Consider the following 20,260-nt stretch of genomic DNA (forward strand, 5'->3'; position numbering starts at 1 on the left):
AAATTACCTGGTTGGTCAAGTTCTTGAGAAATACTCTGCCACAGTTTTTCTTTATAAATTCCATCAAGATATTTTGGATGGGAAAGGTCGTATAATTCGATGTGTTGTTGCACTAATTCTATCAATTTTGTTGAAATAATTCTATCATAATCCATTTCTTTATTTTAAAAGAATGCTCTCAATATCGCAGATTGATACAAAATGAGACTCAAAAATCTGAATGCTACACTGAAGCCTATTTACATTTGTCAGTACCGACACGTTCAGTGCCGTCCGGTCCGTGAAAATATCGTCGCCAACGATATCTGCGGTGCCGGTACGGACACGGACGGCACGGATACGGAATAGTGTAAATACTTACATTTAATCATATGGAATCGAATCTAGCATCCGTGCACGGACGTGTACGATACGGACACGGTACGGATACGGTACGGATATGTATAAACGGACCTTTACTCGGGAATCGTACGACGTTTTTGCGCGTATGGGCGCGCGGAGTACTTTAAAATTCGATTTGAAAAATACTCATATCATATTCCGGACAACACGCATGTCTTAAAGACACCTGCAAGAGATGTAAAAAACGGTATTTTTTTCAAACCATTTTTAAACGTCTTTTAAATGTCTAAAGCCATCTGGAAAATAATGTCTTTAAGACACGTGTGTTATTTGGAATATTGTATATTATAAATTAGTATGAGTTTTTTTGGTTTTCATCAACATTCGGATGTTATACTTTTTCGTTATACTCCGAAAAGAAAGAAGTGAAAATGTATTAAGAAAAATTTGGAATGAGCACGTTCCCTGCTGCGTGGGTCTCATGCGGCCCACATCTTTAAACCGTTTCATGTTTTCCTTTCTTTGATTTAAAATGTACAACAAAAATTTGTAACACAAAAATTTTATTATATACATACTTTGTTCTGTTAACGCATTTTAAATGTTACACATAATTCTTAATAATAATAATTTTTGCAGTATTATAAATATTATAAGGCATATATTATAATCAAAACTATTAGTCTGTTAGTCACGTGAGGCATATGCACGTCACGTGAGTAACATGTGAGTCACATGGTAAGAATAAAAAATCACCAAAAATGCGGCAGAGAATATGCTGAACTCATTATTACAGCGATTATTGTTGTCGTGTGATTCTTTTCGAATTAAATTGAGAATCGAGTTTACCTAATTTTTGTGTTCATTATTGTAACGCAGAAGAAAGGAAATTCTTAAAGTTTTATTATTTTTTATATAATAGTTTATCGCATAATCGCAATCGATAAATAATCCATCTTTCCGATTCAACAAACACGCTCGAACGAAATCACCATTTTCTAAATCGTAAATCGCGAACCGCGTCGAATCCGCGCAGGAAATCGGTCGCAGGAAGCTTGCGGATCGTGCAGTATCGATATCACCAATTGTTCAGGTGAGCAAACCGAACGCCAACACGACGAACGTTATCGTCTCGTCGTTCGTGGGTGGTGGAGAAAGGTCCTCCAGAAGGCGGAGTCGGGCGCGTAGGTACCTCTACCGCGGTGCGATTACCTGGAAAGGTGGCCAATGCAGCGGCACCGATAAAGCCATAAAAGAGAGCGGCCGGGACTGTCGGCTAGCCGTACTTCAAAGGGGAGGCGGAGTCTTTCTGCGAAGGCTTTCCTTCCTTTCGTGCCTGCCTTTGAGTTTCTTCGTGTATCCGACGATCACGGGCGCAGGAACCGGCAGTTCGAGCCGAGACCCCGGAGCCAGCAGGTTCGTCCCGTTTCGCGTCACGCAGCAAAAATAAAAAAAAAGCCCGGCGAATCCCTTTCGTTCGACGAGTCCTCGCGGCAGAAGCCCGCCTAAAAGTGTCACCGTCGTTGCTATCGGACATTGTTCGTCATTGTCGGACGCACGCTTCGTCGCCGTAACGCGCGCGCGCGCGCGAGGAAGTGAGGATTCGGAGTTGTGAATCGCATGTGATCGGGACTCGACGAGTCGAGGGAAGTGAGGATCCTTGGTGTGGTGGTGCTGCTGGTGAACGAGAGAGAGAGAGAGAGAGAGAAGAAAGGAGTTCGTCCTGGAAACGGAAACGGCTAGATGGCAGTCAGCACTCTCAACATGACACCGTACTTCACTGGATATCCTTTTCAAGGTAAAAATTTTTATAATTATAAAATTAATAACACAGTTATTCGACAATAACTAGAATAACTATGCAATAATTTCCTTTACTATGTGAATACGTTGCTTTCTATATTATTGATTTAAAATCTTATTATTTATAACGTCCTGACTGTGTGAAAGATATTTACAAGATTGTTTGATCTTTAGAAAAAGTAGGAAACCAATCTTTCAACCAATCTTTCAACTCAATCTCAGTTTTTTCTTAAAAGAAACTTGGACTAGATTGATCTAATCTTCTCTTAAGATACTTTAGCATATATTTTCAAAAATTCTAAGCACAATTTTTCGAAAAAATAAAAAACATTTGGGTTTTAAAGACTTATACGATGCATCTTAAATATTTATAAAATATAAATAATTTATATTGATTTGGTCATAGAATAAATATGCCCGCATTTCTCAAAGTGTCGGTTTGGGATCATTATATTATTCAGTGTATAGATATTGTGCCGGGATAAAATAACTAACGCAATTTTTTATTAATTAAAAGCGATATTTTTTAAAATTGCTTCAAAATTTAAATATTAAAATAGTGTTTATAGTATTGTGACTTTTTCATTCCGTGAGATTAGCGATATGGAATTATCTCTTTACAAAAAGTAAATATCATTGTGTGTATTTATTAAATATGACATAATTAAACGCATTAAGTTTCATGGAACATAAATTTGTCAAAACCGTGCGTTATTTTTATTTATGAATGCAATTTGACAGCTTGCATTTATTTTCAATATATTCAAGCTTTTCAATGACTTGAATTCTTTTTTCACAAATTAACTTCATCAATATTTAACTGTGTGAAGGAAAAATGACGCCACTTTATCTTCTGTTATTCTCAGAAAACTCTTCCTCATTGAGGATCTCGCAATTAACGTCAGTGCAAATTTCATGAGCGTCGCTCAACGCCTGCCGGCGTCTCCGCAACGGTGCCGCAGATATTTTACAGCCGATGTTAATGGTTTTACGATGCGCTTTGACTGAATTATTTGCTGCCCGCCGGTGCACACTTCCAACTGTGCGACTCCCATCTTTATACTGCCGATCGCTCCGACCGATTAATTCATCCTGAAAGCTTATCGCGTCCGCGAAAACGTACGGCAATTGGATTCGCGTTATTACGTAACCTGGATGTAAAAACAGGATTCGTCTATGTTACGGCAATCTTTCGTAATGTAACTCACTGCGCATGTATTGTCGACTATAATGATTTAGAGACTTGGAAAGAGAGAGATTGTGCATAAATAATCGCACAGAAGCATGTACGTCGTTTGCATTGTGTAATTTATGAGTTATGGAATAGTGCGCGCGACGCTGACGTATAAATTTCGACGGGCAATTCGAACAAAGGCAACGAGTTAAAAGAATATGTTACCTTTATCCCTCGTGTACTTCATTAAAAATTGACATCGTAAATTTATAAAGAAAACAATAGAAAAATACGTCTTTCATTAATATAATTTACAATTAATATATCACGCGCTGTTCATCTTTATTTTCAGAATATTGCACAAATCTTGCCGTATAATTTGACCTACTTGCACCATTTTTCAAACCTTCATCAACAATCTTATACGCAACTTATATTCTACAACTAAATATTCAACTTTATATAATCCGCTTGTTCGTCCTGCATAATGCAAAAGCGAGGGAGTAATAACAATAATAACGTTCTCCAGATGGCGAACGGCCTATCCAGATCGCTTTCTCTCACGTGCGCCGTTAAATCCCAATTGTTTATCCACCGTTTTGCGAGCACGCGCGGGGCGAGGGCGGCCGCTTTCGAATAAAGCTCTCGATACACGGGCGTCGTAGTGGGCGTCGGAACGTGGAAGAGAGTCCCGAGGTGGTACGGTACCCGTGGGTACCTAATGTCTGATATCGGATGGGCCCCGGGCGACGGCACGTTGATTGAAGCCTTCGCCGCGACTCGGAGCTCACACCGCACCGCTAAGTACATGCATCCCTTTCGTACATGCGGTTACTCCCACTCGGGACTATAGCGCGCGTGTACCTTCCGCTCTCATCTTCCACCCATCGCGGACCGCCTGTGTAGTGACCGATCGCCGCATTCGTATCGCGGCGAGATTGCGTAATTGACGAAACGAACGTCGCAGGCGAACGCGCTGCGTGCCTGCGAAATTAACCCCCTCTGCACTCGGGAATTGTTCGGACCGTTCGGCGCGCCCGCTCGGGCAATTATTCACCGATGCGAATTCATCGATGCCGCCGCATCGATGTTTATAAAAATAATTGCGCGCCGATTTTCGTAACGATAAAATGTGGGATGAAAAACGCGCGCTAGCGCACTCGAAAAACACTCTCGTAATTGGACAATGATAAGCTACGTTTACAAGCCTTGAATAACAAATTCAGCGATCGTATCCTGTAATCTCGCGCACCGTGAGACGCTCCGCGTTGCTTTATCACGCGAAAATTGGAGCGATCGGATACCGCGATACGTCCTTAATGAGATTCAATTAATACCCAGATAACGTAATTATTGCCGTTTAACAGCGACAAGCGGCCGCGTTTGGGGGAGAGGAACGGATTATCATAAAGAAGAGTCCCGTGAAGAGAGCGTAATTGCACGGCTCGCGGATGTCGCGGTCGAAAAATACGGGCGCGCTGGCTCTTCGCACGTAATAATTTATCGCGGCCGATCGGCGCAAGAGGCTTAATTGACGCTTGTGTCGCGGGTAATGAACGTGCGGAGAGCGCGCCGCGCAATTATTCGGGAATTCTCTAAGTTCCTCCCGACGTATCTAAGAGCACCCTCGATCGCTGCCTCGCAGGTAAAAATTAACGATGCGCGACGCTTCGTCGGACGAATTCAAATCAGATCGGGGGGGACCTTCGTCCCCCCCCCCCTCACCCCTCCCGTTGCCGCCCTCTCCTCTCTGTCACGTCGCGCGGATCATAGACATTAAGTCTAATCGCTGCCAATCAATCGGCCGTTATCAATAATTCATGTCAGAAATTGTTTCCTTGACCGTTTCGCCGACGCGTCTCGCCCGACGCGCGCGTGCAGGGTGGTCCTTCGGAGCCCCTCGCGAAAATGACCGCGGCAATGTGTGATCGCGCTATAATAAATTACGCGAGGACATAAATCACTCACCAGCTGCTTGGATTAAACTGTCCTCTTCAGATAGTCGTTTTATACAGTCGAATTTAATGTTACGGCGTCAAGAGGAGATAATCAAAAGCAGGAAATATTCTCTCCTTTATTATTTTTCAATGTTCAGTTTTTGCTACGCCTTGAATCCATCGTCGGGTTTCAATTCTGCCGTTTCAGAAACGACGAGGACTCGCCGTTGGTGACTTTCGTAAGTTTGTTACCAGGCGGAGGTGTAAAGGCACCTCGATCTCCGATCGAGGAGAAAAGGGACAGCTACATAGGCTTTTGCAATCGATACCGGGACTAATCGCGCGAAATACAGTGAGAAACTGCAGCGAGCGCACGTAGCGGCGGCGGCGTTTCGCAAGAACGCGTCGGACAATAATATTCATTCGGACGGATAGGGAACAAAAACGCGGGTAAAGGGCCCGCTCGCGCACAAAGTTGAATACACAGCTTGTGTATTCAACTTTCGATTCCGTGACTCGAGTTACGATCGCCGGACTTCGTAAGAGTGCGTAACTTTCTGAGTGCAACAGTCGGCGGCGGCATATGCATCTTGCACGTGCGACGAATGATAGCTCGGCATTCCTGGTACTCATCCCGCGCCGCCGTACAAATTCCTCCATAATTTTCCGCAATCTCAAACGGATATCTCGATGGGAAAATCGATCGATCGCTCTATTAGTTTTGTCTTGGCAATAGCTCTTGCCGAGATGATTGAGATGAGAAAAAATATTTTAACCTCCTTTCCTTCTTCTTTCAGACTTATTAAGATCTTTGATCTTCATTTTTAATAAGTGTTTTCTTAAAGATAATTAAGTGCCTAACAATAAATGAATGATTCTCTATAATATTTTATTGAATTCTCTAGGCTCCTGCTTTTGTTCTTTCCAACGATGGGATATTGAGGAGTCAGTTTTACACAAAATTGTAAGTTTTTATCCATTTTTATACCTTTGTGTTTTTTCGACTTTTCTCAATTGTTAAACCCATTTAGCATTTTGCTACGCATCGACTGTTAGTTTCCAGTCAGTTTCATCCAATTTATAAAGTCAGTCGGAAATCCGCAGTGCTCGTGTCTTGCACCGAGAGTTCGTCGTCGCCGTCGTCGTCGGCAGCAGCGGCGGCGGCGGCGACGGCGGCGGCGGCGGCGGCGGCGGCGGTCGGCACCTTTTGATCTTGCCTGTAATCCCGTCGGGCCCCGCGGCCTGACTGACGTCATACACCGGAGAGGTGTCCGGCGAGACCGTAACCCAGCCTATACACGCCGGCACGGCGCGGCCTATGCGGGAGTGTGTGCGTTGCACGCACTCGCGGATATGTCCTTACCGAGCGCGAGGGGTCCCAACGCGAGCGGGGGTGTCGGGGAGCGCGGGGTCGACAGCGGAGGGGGATGTAAATCTCCGGTGCTTGTGATGAACGACGAAACGGGACTACTTTTGTGCGGGAGAGTGCTGGATGCGCCCGGGAAGGGGGTCGTCTTTTGAATTACACCGTGGTAATTAGCGGACTCTTAGGCACCGCGCTCTCGCAGCAGGTAGCCGGCGAGAATATATCACGAACTGGCGCTCTGTACTCGCGTAGCGCGCGCCGGCACCGATGCGAGCGCGAAAATGTTTGGGTGCCGAGGATTCGCGATGCCTTGCAAGCCGGTCGAGATAAGCATAATTCCTTTTCGTTATCTTTTTTTTTATAATTTTATGCTGTTGATGAGTTTTTTAAAGAGTAATTACAAGAACGAAGCTTCAATAATTATTAACTCTTAGAAAAGAGATACATGCTTCATAAAACTCGAAGATTTTTCAGGGAAATAAAGTTGACGGAAATTAAATCTTCTTTAATGCATTATCAAAATTTGTCATGACTTCTCGTTATTACATTATTTGCATTTATTATATATAAAGTTCGCAAAAAGAAATATCAACAGCTCATAATTATCGAGTAAAAAAATCTAAATTAATGTGACCGTATTAAAAAATATCCACGCATTGTCGAAGAATCAATTACAACATCTCTGTTCAACTTGTCGTCGAATTGTAAAATTTTTAACGAAAATCCTACTATTTGGCGAAGGAATGCGTAGAATTTCTGCAAATTCTTCCGCAGAATGATTCAGCGGTCGCATGCAGCACGCATAAGTACACGTGCGCGCTTCTCTTTTCACATCGCGTCTCTTATGCAAAACTTCCTTTATGTAAATACTCGCAAACGAAGAATACAGCCGGTTGTGTCTGTCTTCAGGTTCCCTCCCCCCCCCCCCTCCCTCCCTCATCATTGTCCCCAAGCGCGAGAGCGCTTTTTAAGGCTCTCAGAGTTTTAAGGCCGCCTCGCCTCCACCGCCACCGTTCCTCTCGCTTTTTTTCTACCTACGTCCGCGGCTTTTACTGCTCCGCGCAAAACCAGAGCCGTAACTCGTGACGCCTTCCTCGTCCCGCTTCGCGGTTTTCTGCGAGCACGCGAGGTCCGAGCCTTCGGCTCGGCATCGTAAGAGCCACCGCATCCGCGCGCATCTCATTCCGCTTCTTTGCCCCTCTTTTACCGGCCCGAATTGTCGGCCGGACGCCGTTTCTGCCGTCTGTTTCGCGTGTAACGCCGTTTGTTTGACTTCGCGATTATAATTAAGTTAATTAAGAGGGTGCCGGGGAGAGAGTGGGCTAATTACCAGTAATTAGCGGCGTTTGAGCGGCACCTCGCGTGTCGCCGCAGCTTTGTCCGCTAAGCGGCCCTCCTTTGCGCTCCCGTTCTTCTTCTCCTCTTCGCCGCACACTTTTGTCCTGCTTCGCTTATTCATATTTAGAAAAATGGCCGTACCACTCGCACATTACTGCCGTGTTGCATTGTGTCAACGACGAGAAAATACGTTATTTTTCCTCGGTCCAATACATAGTGGTTTTCCCCTTGTCTCATGTGACGCAACATATATTCAGCTTTTCACATAGTTGTAAAGCGATAATTGTCTCGTCGAATGTATTGTGTTTCCTATACCTCGCCGGAAAATTTTCGAGACGACGATAACATGTCATCCTCGTTTGAAGTTTTCCGACTAATCTTGTGACGATCCGTTGCGTATTCCGTTATTAATTATACATAACCCGTTGAATAGATGCACTTAAGCATTTTTGCCGTTACAGCCATTACCTAACGGGTTGCGTTTATCCTTTTGCAGGACAGGGCCGCGTTAACCAGCTGGGTGGCGTGTTCATCAATGGCCGTCCATTGCCGAACCATACTCGTTTGAAGATCGTCGAGATGGCCGCGGCCGGCATCAGGCCGTGCGTCATATCGAGACAGCTGAGGGTTTCCCATGGCTGCGTCTCGAAGATCCTGAATCGGTATCAGGAGACGGGATCGATCAGGCCTGGCGTGATCGGCGGCAGCAAGCCGCGAGTCGCCACGCCGGAAGTCGAGGCGAGAATCGAGGATCTTAAGCGGCAGAACCCCGGGATCTTTAGCTGGGAGATACGCGAGAAGTTGATAAAGGTCCGTTGATATCGCCCATTATACTTGCACTTTGTTTGTGAAAGAAAAGATAAAAAAATATACTTCAAGATGCTCTTTCAATATAAATCGAACGATCGCCTAAACCAAAAATAAACTTCGGAATTATGTTAGATATAATAATCTAAACAAAAATATATAAGCTTTCTTTTATCGTGAATATTAAATAATTTTCTTTTAAATCGCTTTTCGTATAAATATGATACCATTAAATTAAGAAATAAATAATAGAAATGCATTAAATATAATCTAGATACACAGGTGCTTAAAATGCACTTTTTTCGCGATATTTAGCGATATTAATTTACGAAAGAAACGTAGAAAAATTATGTTAACTTGTCCAACGCGGTTCTGCCAGCAGGACGGAGTCTGCGACAAAGCCTCGGCACCTTCCGTATCCAGCATCACCAGACTTCTACGCGGACCGACCAATCAAACTCGTCCTGGCGATGATCCGCGCAGGAACCATTCCATCGATGGCATTCTTGGTGAGTTTTTGTTTAAAATAATATTTGCAGTTATTAGTTTATCTGTGAAAAATATCACACGATTTATCGCGCGCAACCATCGCTGCGCTCGAAAGCTTTGAAAGGCGATATCTGCGATACATCTCGTCGTTTTAACACCGCATAAGCCACCGAGTGGATGTAAATGAAGCATCCGGGGTTAATCGAGCGATAAGCGTAATTATAACGTAGCCGTGTGTTAAGTTAATTGAAGCAAGGCGACCGTGACGATGTATCGCGCGGCCGTACATAGCTCGCGTGCTTGCTGAATCCGTCATACGACTCGGCATTCTTTCCCGTACGCGTAATGCGATCAGGAAGTCGTTATCTTTTCATATAAAGTGTCTAAGGTTAAGAGTTTATCGCAATTATTAGGCTCGCGTATGGAAAGTAGTAAGAAATTCAATTATCGGGCGTTATTATACGAATACTTTTCACGACGTTATTGTTTGTATCTTTATTTATTGCACGTGAAATGTTATATGAGAATCACCGATGCGCACATACGAGTGTTTGTACACGGGGATTCCGCTTATTGAAGTATCCAGCAGTTTCGTGGGCACGCTGGGATTGGTAGAAATATAGGTCCGGTCGGCGAACGTAAAGGGGAATTCCTTTCTTTTTTATTTATTAGCGGCGGTAAGGGGCGCGAAGAAATATTAGACGTCCTGTGGCGCGTAGATGTGTCGAGTTTATTACCTTGTCGGGAAGATTTAGTTTTGATTAGACATATATGCCCGAGATTGCAATTTCGCGCAAGGACTCGCGATGGCTCGACGCGACCTGTTGCTTCTATCGCATTGACCAATTTTCTTTTGCTCTTGCGAAAGCAGCAATTTTCTTCAGCTTAATGTTGTTTTTATTATCGTTTAAAGATCTTTTTGCTGCAAAGGATAAAATTAATATTATGACATAAAATTTAATTTATAGTAAAAAAAAAAAAATTAAAAAAGCTAAAAAAAAAAGTATTCAATAAGAAATTTTATTTTCTAAATAAAGTAATTAGCCGTGCAAGATTGCCTAGTATATTCTAATAGAAAGATCGTTTGTACAGTCGATATGTGAAAGCAAAATTGTCCAAAGTAGCGATTCAATCACTTCGATGAAAGTCTCGAAGAAGACACATAGATCTTTATTGCGTCCGCCGCGTTTGCAAGCCGGGTAAATTATGTATTATGATTCGAACAAAGGGGAGAAACAAGAAGAAAGTCAGGCGCTGTTCCCGCCGTTAATGCACCGCCACGAAAGGAAAGGAGACGAAGGCAAAGAAGGAGCAAGGGAAGAGAGCGAAGTCTTTTTGAATGCGCATCTCTCGGACGTAGAACCTTTGCGCGTCTTTTTATCCGATCGCAGCGTGATGGTTTAGCGTCGAAGTCAGCGGTGTATTGGATCGGCTTATGACGACAGTGAAGATCGAAGGACGCGAAGAAAGAGCGAGATAACTTGAGCGATCGATGCACTAATGCGATAATAGCACATCATCATAGTCAAGCAACATAATACTAATGGATATTTTCCCAGAAGACATTTTTAACGATATTTTGGTGTGAATAATTCTATTTCTCTTGTGTAATGATTGATTTATTAAATATCGAGTTGAATTTGATTAATATATAAAATTATTTAAAGTATATATATTTTTTGTTGTGTGTTAATTTTTTTTAATTTTACATCAATTACTTGTTTCTTTAACAAAAAAATAAATTAATTGGAAGTAAATGGTCTCACGCAACATATAGCACACATAAGTGTTAAATATCAAGCGTTAAAGAGCGGCAATAGCAAACAGTCTCTAGTAGACCGGCTACGTGACGCAAGCAACACGAGGAAACTTGAAAGGTCTCACAAATACACACTTCAATCATTTCGGCCTGCATCATTCATCTTCCGTGTACCTTTCTCCCCAGTTCCGCCTGAATATCAGAACGCAACATCATCCAGCGGTTCCAGTAGCTGAGAACACGCGCGATAAATAACCCCGCGGTCTGTCTCTCCGTAAAAGAAATCGGAGAGGAGACGATCGGGACGCGAGAAGGAGGGACAGAGAGATCGCGGCATAGCGAGTTGCTGAAGAGGGAAGAAGTCAGGTAGAACCCACGGAGTCGGGCGAACGTGAAAGAAGAAATCAGGTGGAACGGCCAAGTGGAGGCGAGTGGTCGAACCTGAAGAAGAAGGAAGACACGACGACAAGGAGGAAACCCGTGGTTCCTCGGAAGGTGCGAGGAGGACGGAGTGAAACCGCGCGCATATATACGCGCGGCGCACGGCGTGTGGTCTCCTGCTCCGGCTTCGTGTACCCGCCGCGCCTCTGCCTGTCTCTAATCTTACAAACCGCCAACAACACACCCCGCGCCCAGCCGTTTTATTCGCGGAACGCAACGGCATCCTCTATTGATTTAGATACTCTTACTGCAGGGCAGACTGCGTGATTGAGACCTTCGCCGCGATTTCCGAGACAGTGATCGCCCGGTCGTCTTTCTCTCTAATTGTTTAGCGTCGGATCTGTCTTGCCAATGTTTATCTCAACATTTCGCAATTACCGTTTTCGATCCAAGAATTGTAAATAATTTCACAAACACGCGCGAATGCCTTTCAATCACGAATGATTCTTATATGCCATTTTTGAAAATTATTTTTATCTTTATGAGAAATAGATGAAGGTAGTTTTTTTATAGATTGTATTATAATACGAAGCACAGTGTTTTTTGAGACGATTGGAAAGTATAATCTTAAATTTATGTTGTTGATATGAAAGCTGCAGCTGTAATTACAAGCTTTTTGTGATGTATATATTCGGTCTCCAGATTCATGGAGTATCAGAGAGCGCTGATAGCTCGTGGAAAGCGTTAAAATCGAAAAATGGTTAGGTATGCTGCTCAAAGCGTTGCGACGATTTACGAGCGCGCGGCAGTCTTTAATCTGGCGGCAATCGCCGTGCACTTCAAATTTCGGCCGATGTTCGCGCAGGTGCTATTGATTTAGACGTTCGTTCCCGTCGGTCGATCGGCTCTCTTAATCCGGGAATATATTCCCGGATAAGTTCACAAATTACAGAGTACTGCAAAAAACGAAAAACTGAACGCTGTCTTGACACGCCCAAACATTTACGTTGTATTGTATGTTAGCTAAAGATGTCCAGTTTGTAATCGCTGAAATTATATTCTTAGAAAAAAAATCATTGGATGTTTAAGTAATAAACATTATTAGTTAAACTATTAAAATTAATATATCTGAAATACTTCAAATTATTCATAATAAGTTTCGTGAGTAGGAAATACGTATTACCGATGTAGTTATTGAGTAACGAGGACCAACCGTAACAAGGATAAACCGTGGAGAACAAATTGGACCTGAAAAGGGTTACAAATCAAACTCGAAATTCCATAAATAGTGTCTCGTGGGGCCAGGCGTGCAACGATTCCCCTTCGGAACCGCTTCGCGGGCTTTCGTTTAGCTCGGGTGGGACGGGACATGTCAAAGAACTTAATTTCTTCGCGGCGGACCCTAATTTCTCCGGTGTTTTAGTTTAGTATAGGTTCGGCTGGGCACGGCTGTAATCAGAAGGGTCTTAATGGTGGGTTGCCGAGACCGGCGTGTGAACTGTGGGCGTGAACGACTCGCTTCCTATCTTCGGTATCTGACGTGCAGCACGTGCTGGACCGAGGGACGCTCTCTTGCCGCTATTAAGGAACTCGCGCTCGCGTTTTCTCTTCTCGAGAGCTATCGACGATGTTTAATGCTTGAGAGTTCCGTTACAGAGAACTGTTTTCATCGGTTTTAATTTTTTCTTCGCGCATTTTTACGACGAGAAAATAAAAAGATGTATTTATCGTGATCTTATTTCAGTTTAAGACATTTCAGTCATCAAAAATGGATGAATTTAAATTGTAAAATCTAGCTGAAATAATGTAATTGTGGAATTAAATATTTAAATAGATGTTTGTTGATTATTTTCAGCCGGAAGCAGCGGCGATGATTCTGAAACGGAAAGCGAACCTGGCATCGCGTTGAAGAGGAAGCAACGAAGAAGCAGGACCACCTTCACCGGCGAACAATTGGAACAACTGGAAGCCGCCTTTCATCGCACGCAGTATCCTGATGTGTATACTAGAGAAGAGCTCGCGCAAAAGTGAGTTTCCGAATTATCTTATACTTTATGAACAATTTTATATATTTTTTAAATATTTATATTAAAAAATTCTTTAAACATGATATGTGTAATCTTAACGCAACAGTTACAAGCAAAAAAAAGTTACGTGTCTTGCATTAAAGCAGAAAACTTTCTTTTACGAGATCTTAAAGATTGCTGTGAACGCTTGCTAAATAAAAGCATAAAACTTAATTTTAAACTTAACTATGTGGAAAGCGTATTATATTTATCGTTCAAAGATACTCGCTTTAGTTCCAAAGCAACTATATTCGAAACACATTCATTGCAATAGCGACGATGCATCGGGAAAAACAGTAGTATCTTACATCAACTTGATTGATTGATGTCATCAAGTCGCGCGCAACGAACGCGTACACTCCACCCTAACCTAAATTTAGAGCAGCGAATAAGTATACCCCACCCTAACTTATGATTCGGCGCGCCGGCCGAATTGCGACTGTTGACCGTATCTCATCGACTCGTGTCGATTGCATCCCGAGTGATCCCGATCTAGATCCGAAATTGACCGACAATACGACACGCTATTCTATGTAGGTCAGTGACCTATTTAAAGCCCACTACCTGTCAGCTGATCAGCTGATTGTAGTAACGTTATGTTTACATATCATGCGCCACGCGCGACACGTACGAACGCACACACTCACAAACGGTGCACGCGCGCTGGATTTTTAAAACGTTATAACTCGACGAAAAATTGACGTAGCGGCATGCGGCAAAAAGGAATCTTCTGTGCTTTGCGTTCCGCAGCTGCCTATGCTCGATACATATGCTTTTATCATGACACGTATAAATGTGCATAGTATTTGTGCAGGTAAAAGGATGGATTTTAAAATATAGAAAGGCTTCGAAAAGTTTTTTTAGGTTTTGATAGCAATTTGTTTATGTCTAAATATTTTTGTGCTTCACTAATGTAATCAGTAATTCCCTAAATTTATTACATATATGTTATTTGCATTATTTATATTTAATAGTCTTGGGTGCCTTTTTTGTAGGACAAAATTGACGGAAGCGCGAGTACAGGTTTGGTTCAGCAACAGACGCGCCAGGCTTCGCAAACAGCTGAACAGTCAACAACTGAACGCCTTCAACACCATGAGCTTACAATCCTTCCAGACCCAACACTACGGCAGCGGTGCTGAGAGCTATCAGGGCTACGGGCAAGCGAGCGTTGCCGCCGCGGCAACCACTGCCGGCTATTCTCAGCATTACAACTACGGGGAAAATGCATATTATGCAGCGCAGCAGCAATGGCCGCGAGCGACTTCGGAGAATTATGGGTGAGTTTCGGCAACTAATATATTCTATTTGTCAAAACCTGCTTTTTTGTTAGATTAGATTAGAAAGAGAGAAGGAGAGAGTTGCGTTGATTATACGAGTTCAAAAACGTTTAATAACATCGTGGATATCTGTAATTTTTCTTTTATGTGTGCACTATGCATAATTTTTTTACTAATAGAATCCCTTATTTTTATTAAATATGTATTTTTTAGTCATACCATTTTTGAGTATTATTTTTAACTTTTTTTTAATGGGAATTCTACGATTCTCAAATCTTGGCGATCATTTTTCGCGGACAAAAATATTTAAAATAATATTTATCTTTATTATTTACACCAACAGAATTCAATAATTATTCATTGCTTAAATAAGTCGAAACCATGCAGAAATATAATCGAACGCGGTGTCTCATCTGCAAACACCCCCGCGACGATTATCCGCGTTCGGTCGTCCGTTATCTCGCGGCGCTGCCGCGAACGGTTAAAGCTGGATCACGGCGGCGCAGGTACATACACCCTGCGCCGAAGGATCAAGACCCAGGTTGGATTATTAGCCGGTAGCGTTTCATTACGGAGGCCCAAGAAGCAACATAATTGAGGACCACACAGAAAACGTGTCGGCGGGGCCCCGTTTGCCTTTCGCTCTCTCCTTCTCTCGCTTTCTCGTTCTTCATTCTCTTCTCTTGCCTTCTCTCTCGCCTTCGGTTTTCTCTTTCTCTTTCTCTCTCTCTCTCTCTCTCTCCGCTCGGGTGAATCGGCTCGTCCGCTCGGCGTGTAACAACACACTGTAGCAACCCGGCCACCGGAGCAACCTGTTATTACGCCACAATGGCTGAATTAATTGTTCGAAACACCCCAGCTACGCCGTCTTTATCTCCGCGCGTTGCCGCGCGCGCCTCTTTCTCGGCGATGTTTTCGAGCTTTCCATCTCGCTTGGGCGTCTGCACAACCGCCCGATCGTCCGCGCCGCTTCGCCGTGCCGAGCCATCACGTGGCGCGTTCACCGGTTTTAAACATCCGGGATAATGCTCGTCGACCCCCGGTGGAACGTCAGCCGTATATCGTGGGGGGTCTTCTCTTCGTGGTCGACTCTCTCGTGCTCGAGCGAACGATTTCGCCGCTGCTGTCGATGGCTGTCGCCGTTTTTGCTATTTAGACGGCGCAGAAACTACAGAGTGTCACGGAACGATTGTGAGTCACGTTAATGATGCATTTCTTAGCGGCAAGAAGAAGAGTCTTGACATTCGAAAGTGTTATTTTACGTTGAGCACAGACATTATATAAAGTCTCGGGAAAAACAATTATGAGTTAATGATACACTTCTTAGCGGACGGAAGACAAGTTTAAATACGTAAAAGAGTATCATTTCACGTCTAAACAGTGCGATAACAAGCGAAGACTCAAGTCACGTTAATAATATTTTTGTTAGAGGAAAAGAGGAGATAATTCTGAATTTTTAAAAACGTGATAATTTGTAGAACGAATCTAATGCTTCTGTAAACTTTTCAAACACTCATAATACTTGAAGTCAGTTTGTCTCTAGAAAACATTCAATGTAAATTCCACATTCTATTTCGTGACCGAGTTTGTTAATTCCGGCGAATTGCGAGCTGTAAATTTCGACCGTCGCTAAATTCCCGGGAATTCGTTAACGTGACCATAGAAAAAATTTGATTTGTGAAGGGCGGAGAGGGAGACATTCTTCCGCACGAAAATAGATTCGTAGGCTGGTCACGGAGCACGAGCGATAAATCGCACGGCTTCTGCCAGAAACGTCGCGTTGCCTTCTAAACAAAAAAGAAGAAAAAACGAGAAAAAAGTTATAGTGCGAACTAGGTCCGACATCGACCGGGATTTAGGGTGCTTAACCGTCATGGTGAAACGCTCAAAGGGCCGACTGCGCTTTACAATCGTAACTGCTGCCGATACGCTTTAAATATCCGCTCAAAACATCGATACGTGCACAAGTCTCGAATTTATTTTAATTAATAATTAAATTTATAGTTTTTTATTTTGTTGAATCTATTTTTAGTATAAACTGTCGCTAAAATTAGCGATGTGTATATATTTTAGTATTGTTTGAGAGATTCGCACAGAAAGTTTACGAGCATTTATTTATTCTTCTAATAAAATTTAACGTACAGAATGTTCTTTGCTTTTTTTCCGTATTACTTCTATTATGTATATTAGAATAATTATTTTTTTAGACTACAATTATTAAGAAATTGCTCGTGATATTAAAAATAAGGACGAAGCTTTTACCCCTTACGAGACACATTTTGAGATCCTTAATCACGGTGGTGTATTGAAACGCTCAAAGGGCCGCGACAGCGTTTGGAGATCGACCGCTGCCGCCCTCGACACGCCCTAACCGATTCGCAGCGCGTGTGTGAGTGCGGTATCGCCTTGCAAACGGCGGTAACCACTTTGAGAAACACACGCCAGAATTTCATTTTCGTATTATCGCGCGCGGACACCTTTCACCATTGTAACTACAACTCGTTTCATCGTATCGCAGTGAAACTGCATCTCCCACGTATTCGTACACTCTCCTCTGCGCGCATACAATAGTTAATTTATATTCAACATATCGATGGGAAAGATAATTACAAATATCGGCGAGTAATATATTCCTTTAACTGCTAATTAATATTTGTAATTTACGAGAATATTCTTTTGTTCGTCGATATTTAATAAGTTTGTCGAGTGGTACATCATATTCATAATAATTCATAATAAGTGGTACATCAGTTTCACAACTTTGATAAATCTCTCTAGATAAGGAATTTTTCTTAGATTTAAAAAAAAATTAAAATTAAATGTCGAGTGTTATATTATTAATAAAATTCTAATCATATTTTTATCGCTTATGTAATTGTTCAGATAAAGAAAGCTATAATTTTAATAAGTCTTATTTTACTTTATTATGTAAGTATATATTATATATATATACTTTGTTATACAATACGGAATAAAAAAGTATGCAAAAGTTCTGCATCATAATTTACGCGCATTATTTATTAAGAGTGAATTATTAAAAACATTATTGTCATAAAAGCAAATAACGTAATACTTGTGTCGCAATTAAAATCAAATAACTGGAAATCCGAGTAAATTTCATTTTTCTTTCTCTTTTTTATATCGCGATTTATTTCCTTATATACAGACGTTCGACGTTTTATGTTACAGATTGTTCAATGCCTCCCCTTATGGCAGCAGCAACCTTGCCTCCAATCTGACATCCACCAATCTTAATTTGGGCAGTCTGGGCAGCAGCGTCAGCCCGACTGCCTCCAACATGAGTGCTTGCATGGTGCAAGGAAGCGCAGCCGCCGTGTCGGGGTCGACGGGAATGACTCCTCATGTGACACCGCACAGCCCCAGCGAGGCGAAGAGCGGATATCCATACTTGGGCGGCATAGATTCTCAGGTTTGCGGAAGAGTTCAATGAATCAATTAATTTTCTTGTGAAGAGTCACAAAAATGAATTGATTACACAATTAAAATAAGGTATTATCGTGAAAGAGAAAGCTTCAGAAATCGCTTCATTGTTATTGTTATCGATTGCCTTCTTTAACACGTTCTGTGCCGGGTGCCGTCTTTTATTTGTATTGTAAAAATTTTATTATATATTTATAAGAAATTTATTATATATTTATAAAAATTATCAAAAAGGAAATGTAACATATGACGTACGAATTGAATGGTGAGTTCAGCTATCGGTGACCTACGCGGCACAAAACGTGTCGTGCAATCTTAATTCAAAATTGGGTGCAAATAATAAAATATTTACACGCGTGTCAGAAAAACTTTTTTCTGTGTGAGATGTTACTTTTCTTAACTTTTATTGTTAAATTGTTACTCTGTTATTAAAAATGTAGATATTTTTATTTTCATCAAAAAGTTTGAAAATTTCAATAAATTTTCTCAGCGACGAGAAATCTTGTAAATTGTGACGGATTATATATATTTATAAAGTAAAAATTTGTAAAAATTAATAAATTATCCAACATTGGGTTGCAATAATTTTAACTAAAATAAGTGTAAAATATGTTACCTTATATGAAATTTTTGTGAGACAAGATTTTTTATTTATAAATTGTACATTAGATAATTTATATGCGTAATATGCAACTGCGTGTAAATATTTTACAATCTTTTATAGATAGCTCAAAGCTTTTTCACAGTGATGCATATTTATGATAGAATATAATTCACATTAAAGGTGATTACTTTCAGCGTCGGTTAAAGTTAATCGATGCTGGAAATGAAATACCCTTTATCATATGTATAGTGATAAGTCGCGCACCGACTTCTAAGAAGTCCCGTAATTAAATAAAGATTTATTCGTTAAAAACGAACGCACTTATGGATCACAATGCTTTACTGCTTAAAAATTGTCTTAAATAGTATATAATATAAATGCATTTATATATAATACATATATATTTGCGAATAATTCTAGTATATTTTAAGATAAACTTGTACATATTTACACGTAAGTAATTGTAGTAAACAAATTGTAAAAAAGTTGTTTGCAAAAATATTTTTTTCACGTTTATTGGAAAAAGAATCAGTTGAAACAATTCGAATTGTTCTTGCGAAAAAACAGTCCTATTTCTTTGAACAGAATTTCTTGTTTTTCTAATATCTTGTTTGTTGATCTGACTCGATTGCAGTTAGTGCAACTAAATTCTATTTAACTCTTGGGCTTGATTCAATCTTTTATTCAAATATTCAATTTTTTTTCAGTGTATGATTTTAATGAACGAGCTATCCAATTGGTCACCTTTATATATAATTAATTGTATAATACACGCAGTGTTTCGGCACGCAGTTATATCCGGGCTTGTATAATGCAACATTATATAATAAACGGATTTTACATCATATAATAATAAATAAAAAATTTGTTGTTATATTCTTCCAAATCGCAAACTTTTTTCCGACAATTCACTTGTAAGGTAAGTCCGTATTTAACACTTATTTATTTTAATCAAATATTTTTAATTATATAATTAATATCAAACTTGTTAATCAAAATTTGTTGAAGTATTTCGGTGTGCAACATTACTTTATTTAGTTTACTTTGCGTGACATTTCTTTTTAAATATTTAAAGAGACGGTCAGCTCAAAAGAGCGACGCGTACATAATTCGCGATCGGTCTCGTATCGTCAGGCTCTTCTCCTGGTTTTAAGCCGCCCCCGCAGACCGTTGTTGATCACGGGCCCGTCGTCGAGAGACACTGTGCAGCCGACGGGGGGCACGATGGGGTTCTTACGAGTCCTGAGGAGCCGACAATCGGCTGCGCAGTGTGACAACGAGCAATCAGCCTGCCGTATATCTACGGGTCCTGTCGCCACGCATTTGTACCCCATTGTGTCGACGAAGTAGGTGGTCGGTGCCTTTCTCTCTGTTTCTCTCTCTCTTTCTATCCGTCTTGAAAATCCTAGCACAAAAGTACCCTCGCATAACGATTGGTCCTGGCAGTCTTTGACTTTAACCCTTCGTATCTCG

General features: G+C 41.5%; 1 protein-coding gene across 2 annotated transcripts; it reads left to right on the forward strand.

Moving 5' to 3' along the window:
• The first annotated feature begins 1,661 nt into the window (after positions 1-1,661).
• On the forward strand, positions 1,662-19,923 carry LOC105670983 (protein gooseberry). 2 transcript variants are annotated; one of them, XM_012364772.2, is made up of 6 exons: positions 1,662-2,140; positions 8,457-8,770; positions 9,150-9,276; positions 13,252-13,423; positions 14,458-14,742; positions 17,932-19,923. In XM_012364772.2, the coding sequence occupies exons 1-6, from the start codon at positions 2,086-2,088 to the stop codon at positions 18,191-18,193; spliced, it is 1,215 nt and encodes a 404-aa protein (XP_012220195.1). In that variant the 5' UTR covers positions 1,662-2,085; the 3' UTR covers positions 18,194-19,923. The 2 variants fall into 2 exon arrangements, with proteins under 2 accessions (XP_012220195.1, XP_012220194.1); XM_012364771.2 differs by having other exon boundaries at positions 1,663-2,140; positions 9,147-9,276.
• Positions 19,924-20,260: the final 337 nt, after the last annotated feature.

This window comes from Linepithema humile, chromosome 1 (genome assembly GCF_040581485.1).
Source record: "Linepithema humile isolate Giens D197 chromosome 1, Lhum_UNIL_v1.0, whole genome shotgun sequence".
Lineage (NCBI taxonomy): Eukaryota > Metazoa > Arthropoda > Insecta > Hymenoptera > Formicidae > Linepithema > Linepithema humile.

What these genes read in the sequence shown, in the direction of transcription:
- LOC105670983 (XM_012364771.2), top strand. Translation starts at nt 2,086, where the DNA reads ATGGCAGTCAGCACTCTCAACATGACACCGTACTTCACTGGATATCCT. An exon ending in TACGCGAGAAGTTGATAAAG is followed by an intron (nt 8,771 to 9,146) that starts GTCCGTTGATAT and finishes CGGTTCTGCCAG; the next exon opens with CAGGACGGAGTCTGCGACAA. An exon ending in GCGACTTCGGAGAATTATGG is followed by an intron (nt 14,743 to 17,931) that starts GTGAGTTTCGGC and finishes TTTATGTTACAG; the next exon opens with ATTGTTCAATGCCTCCCCTT.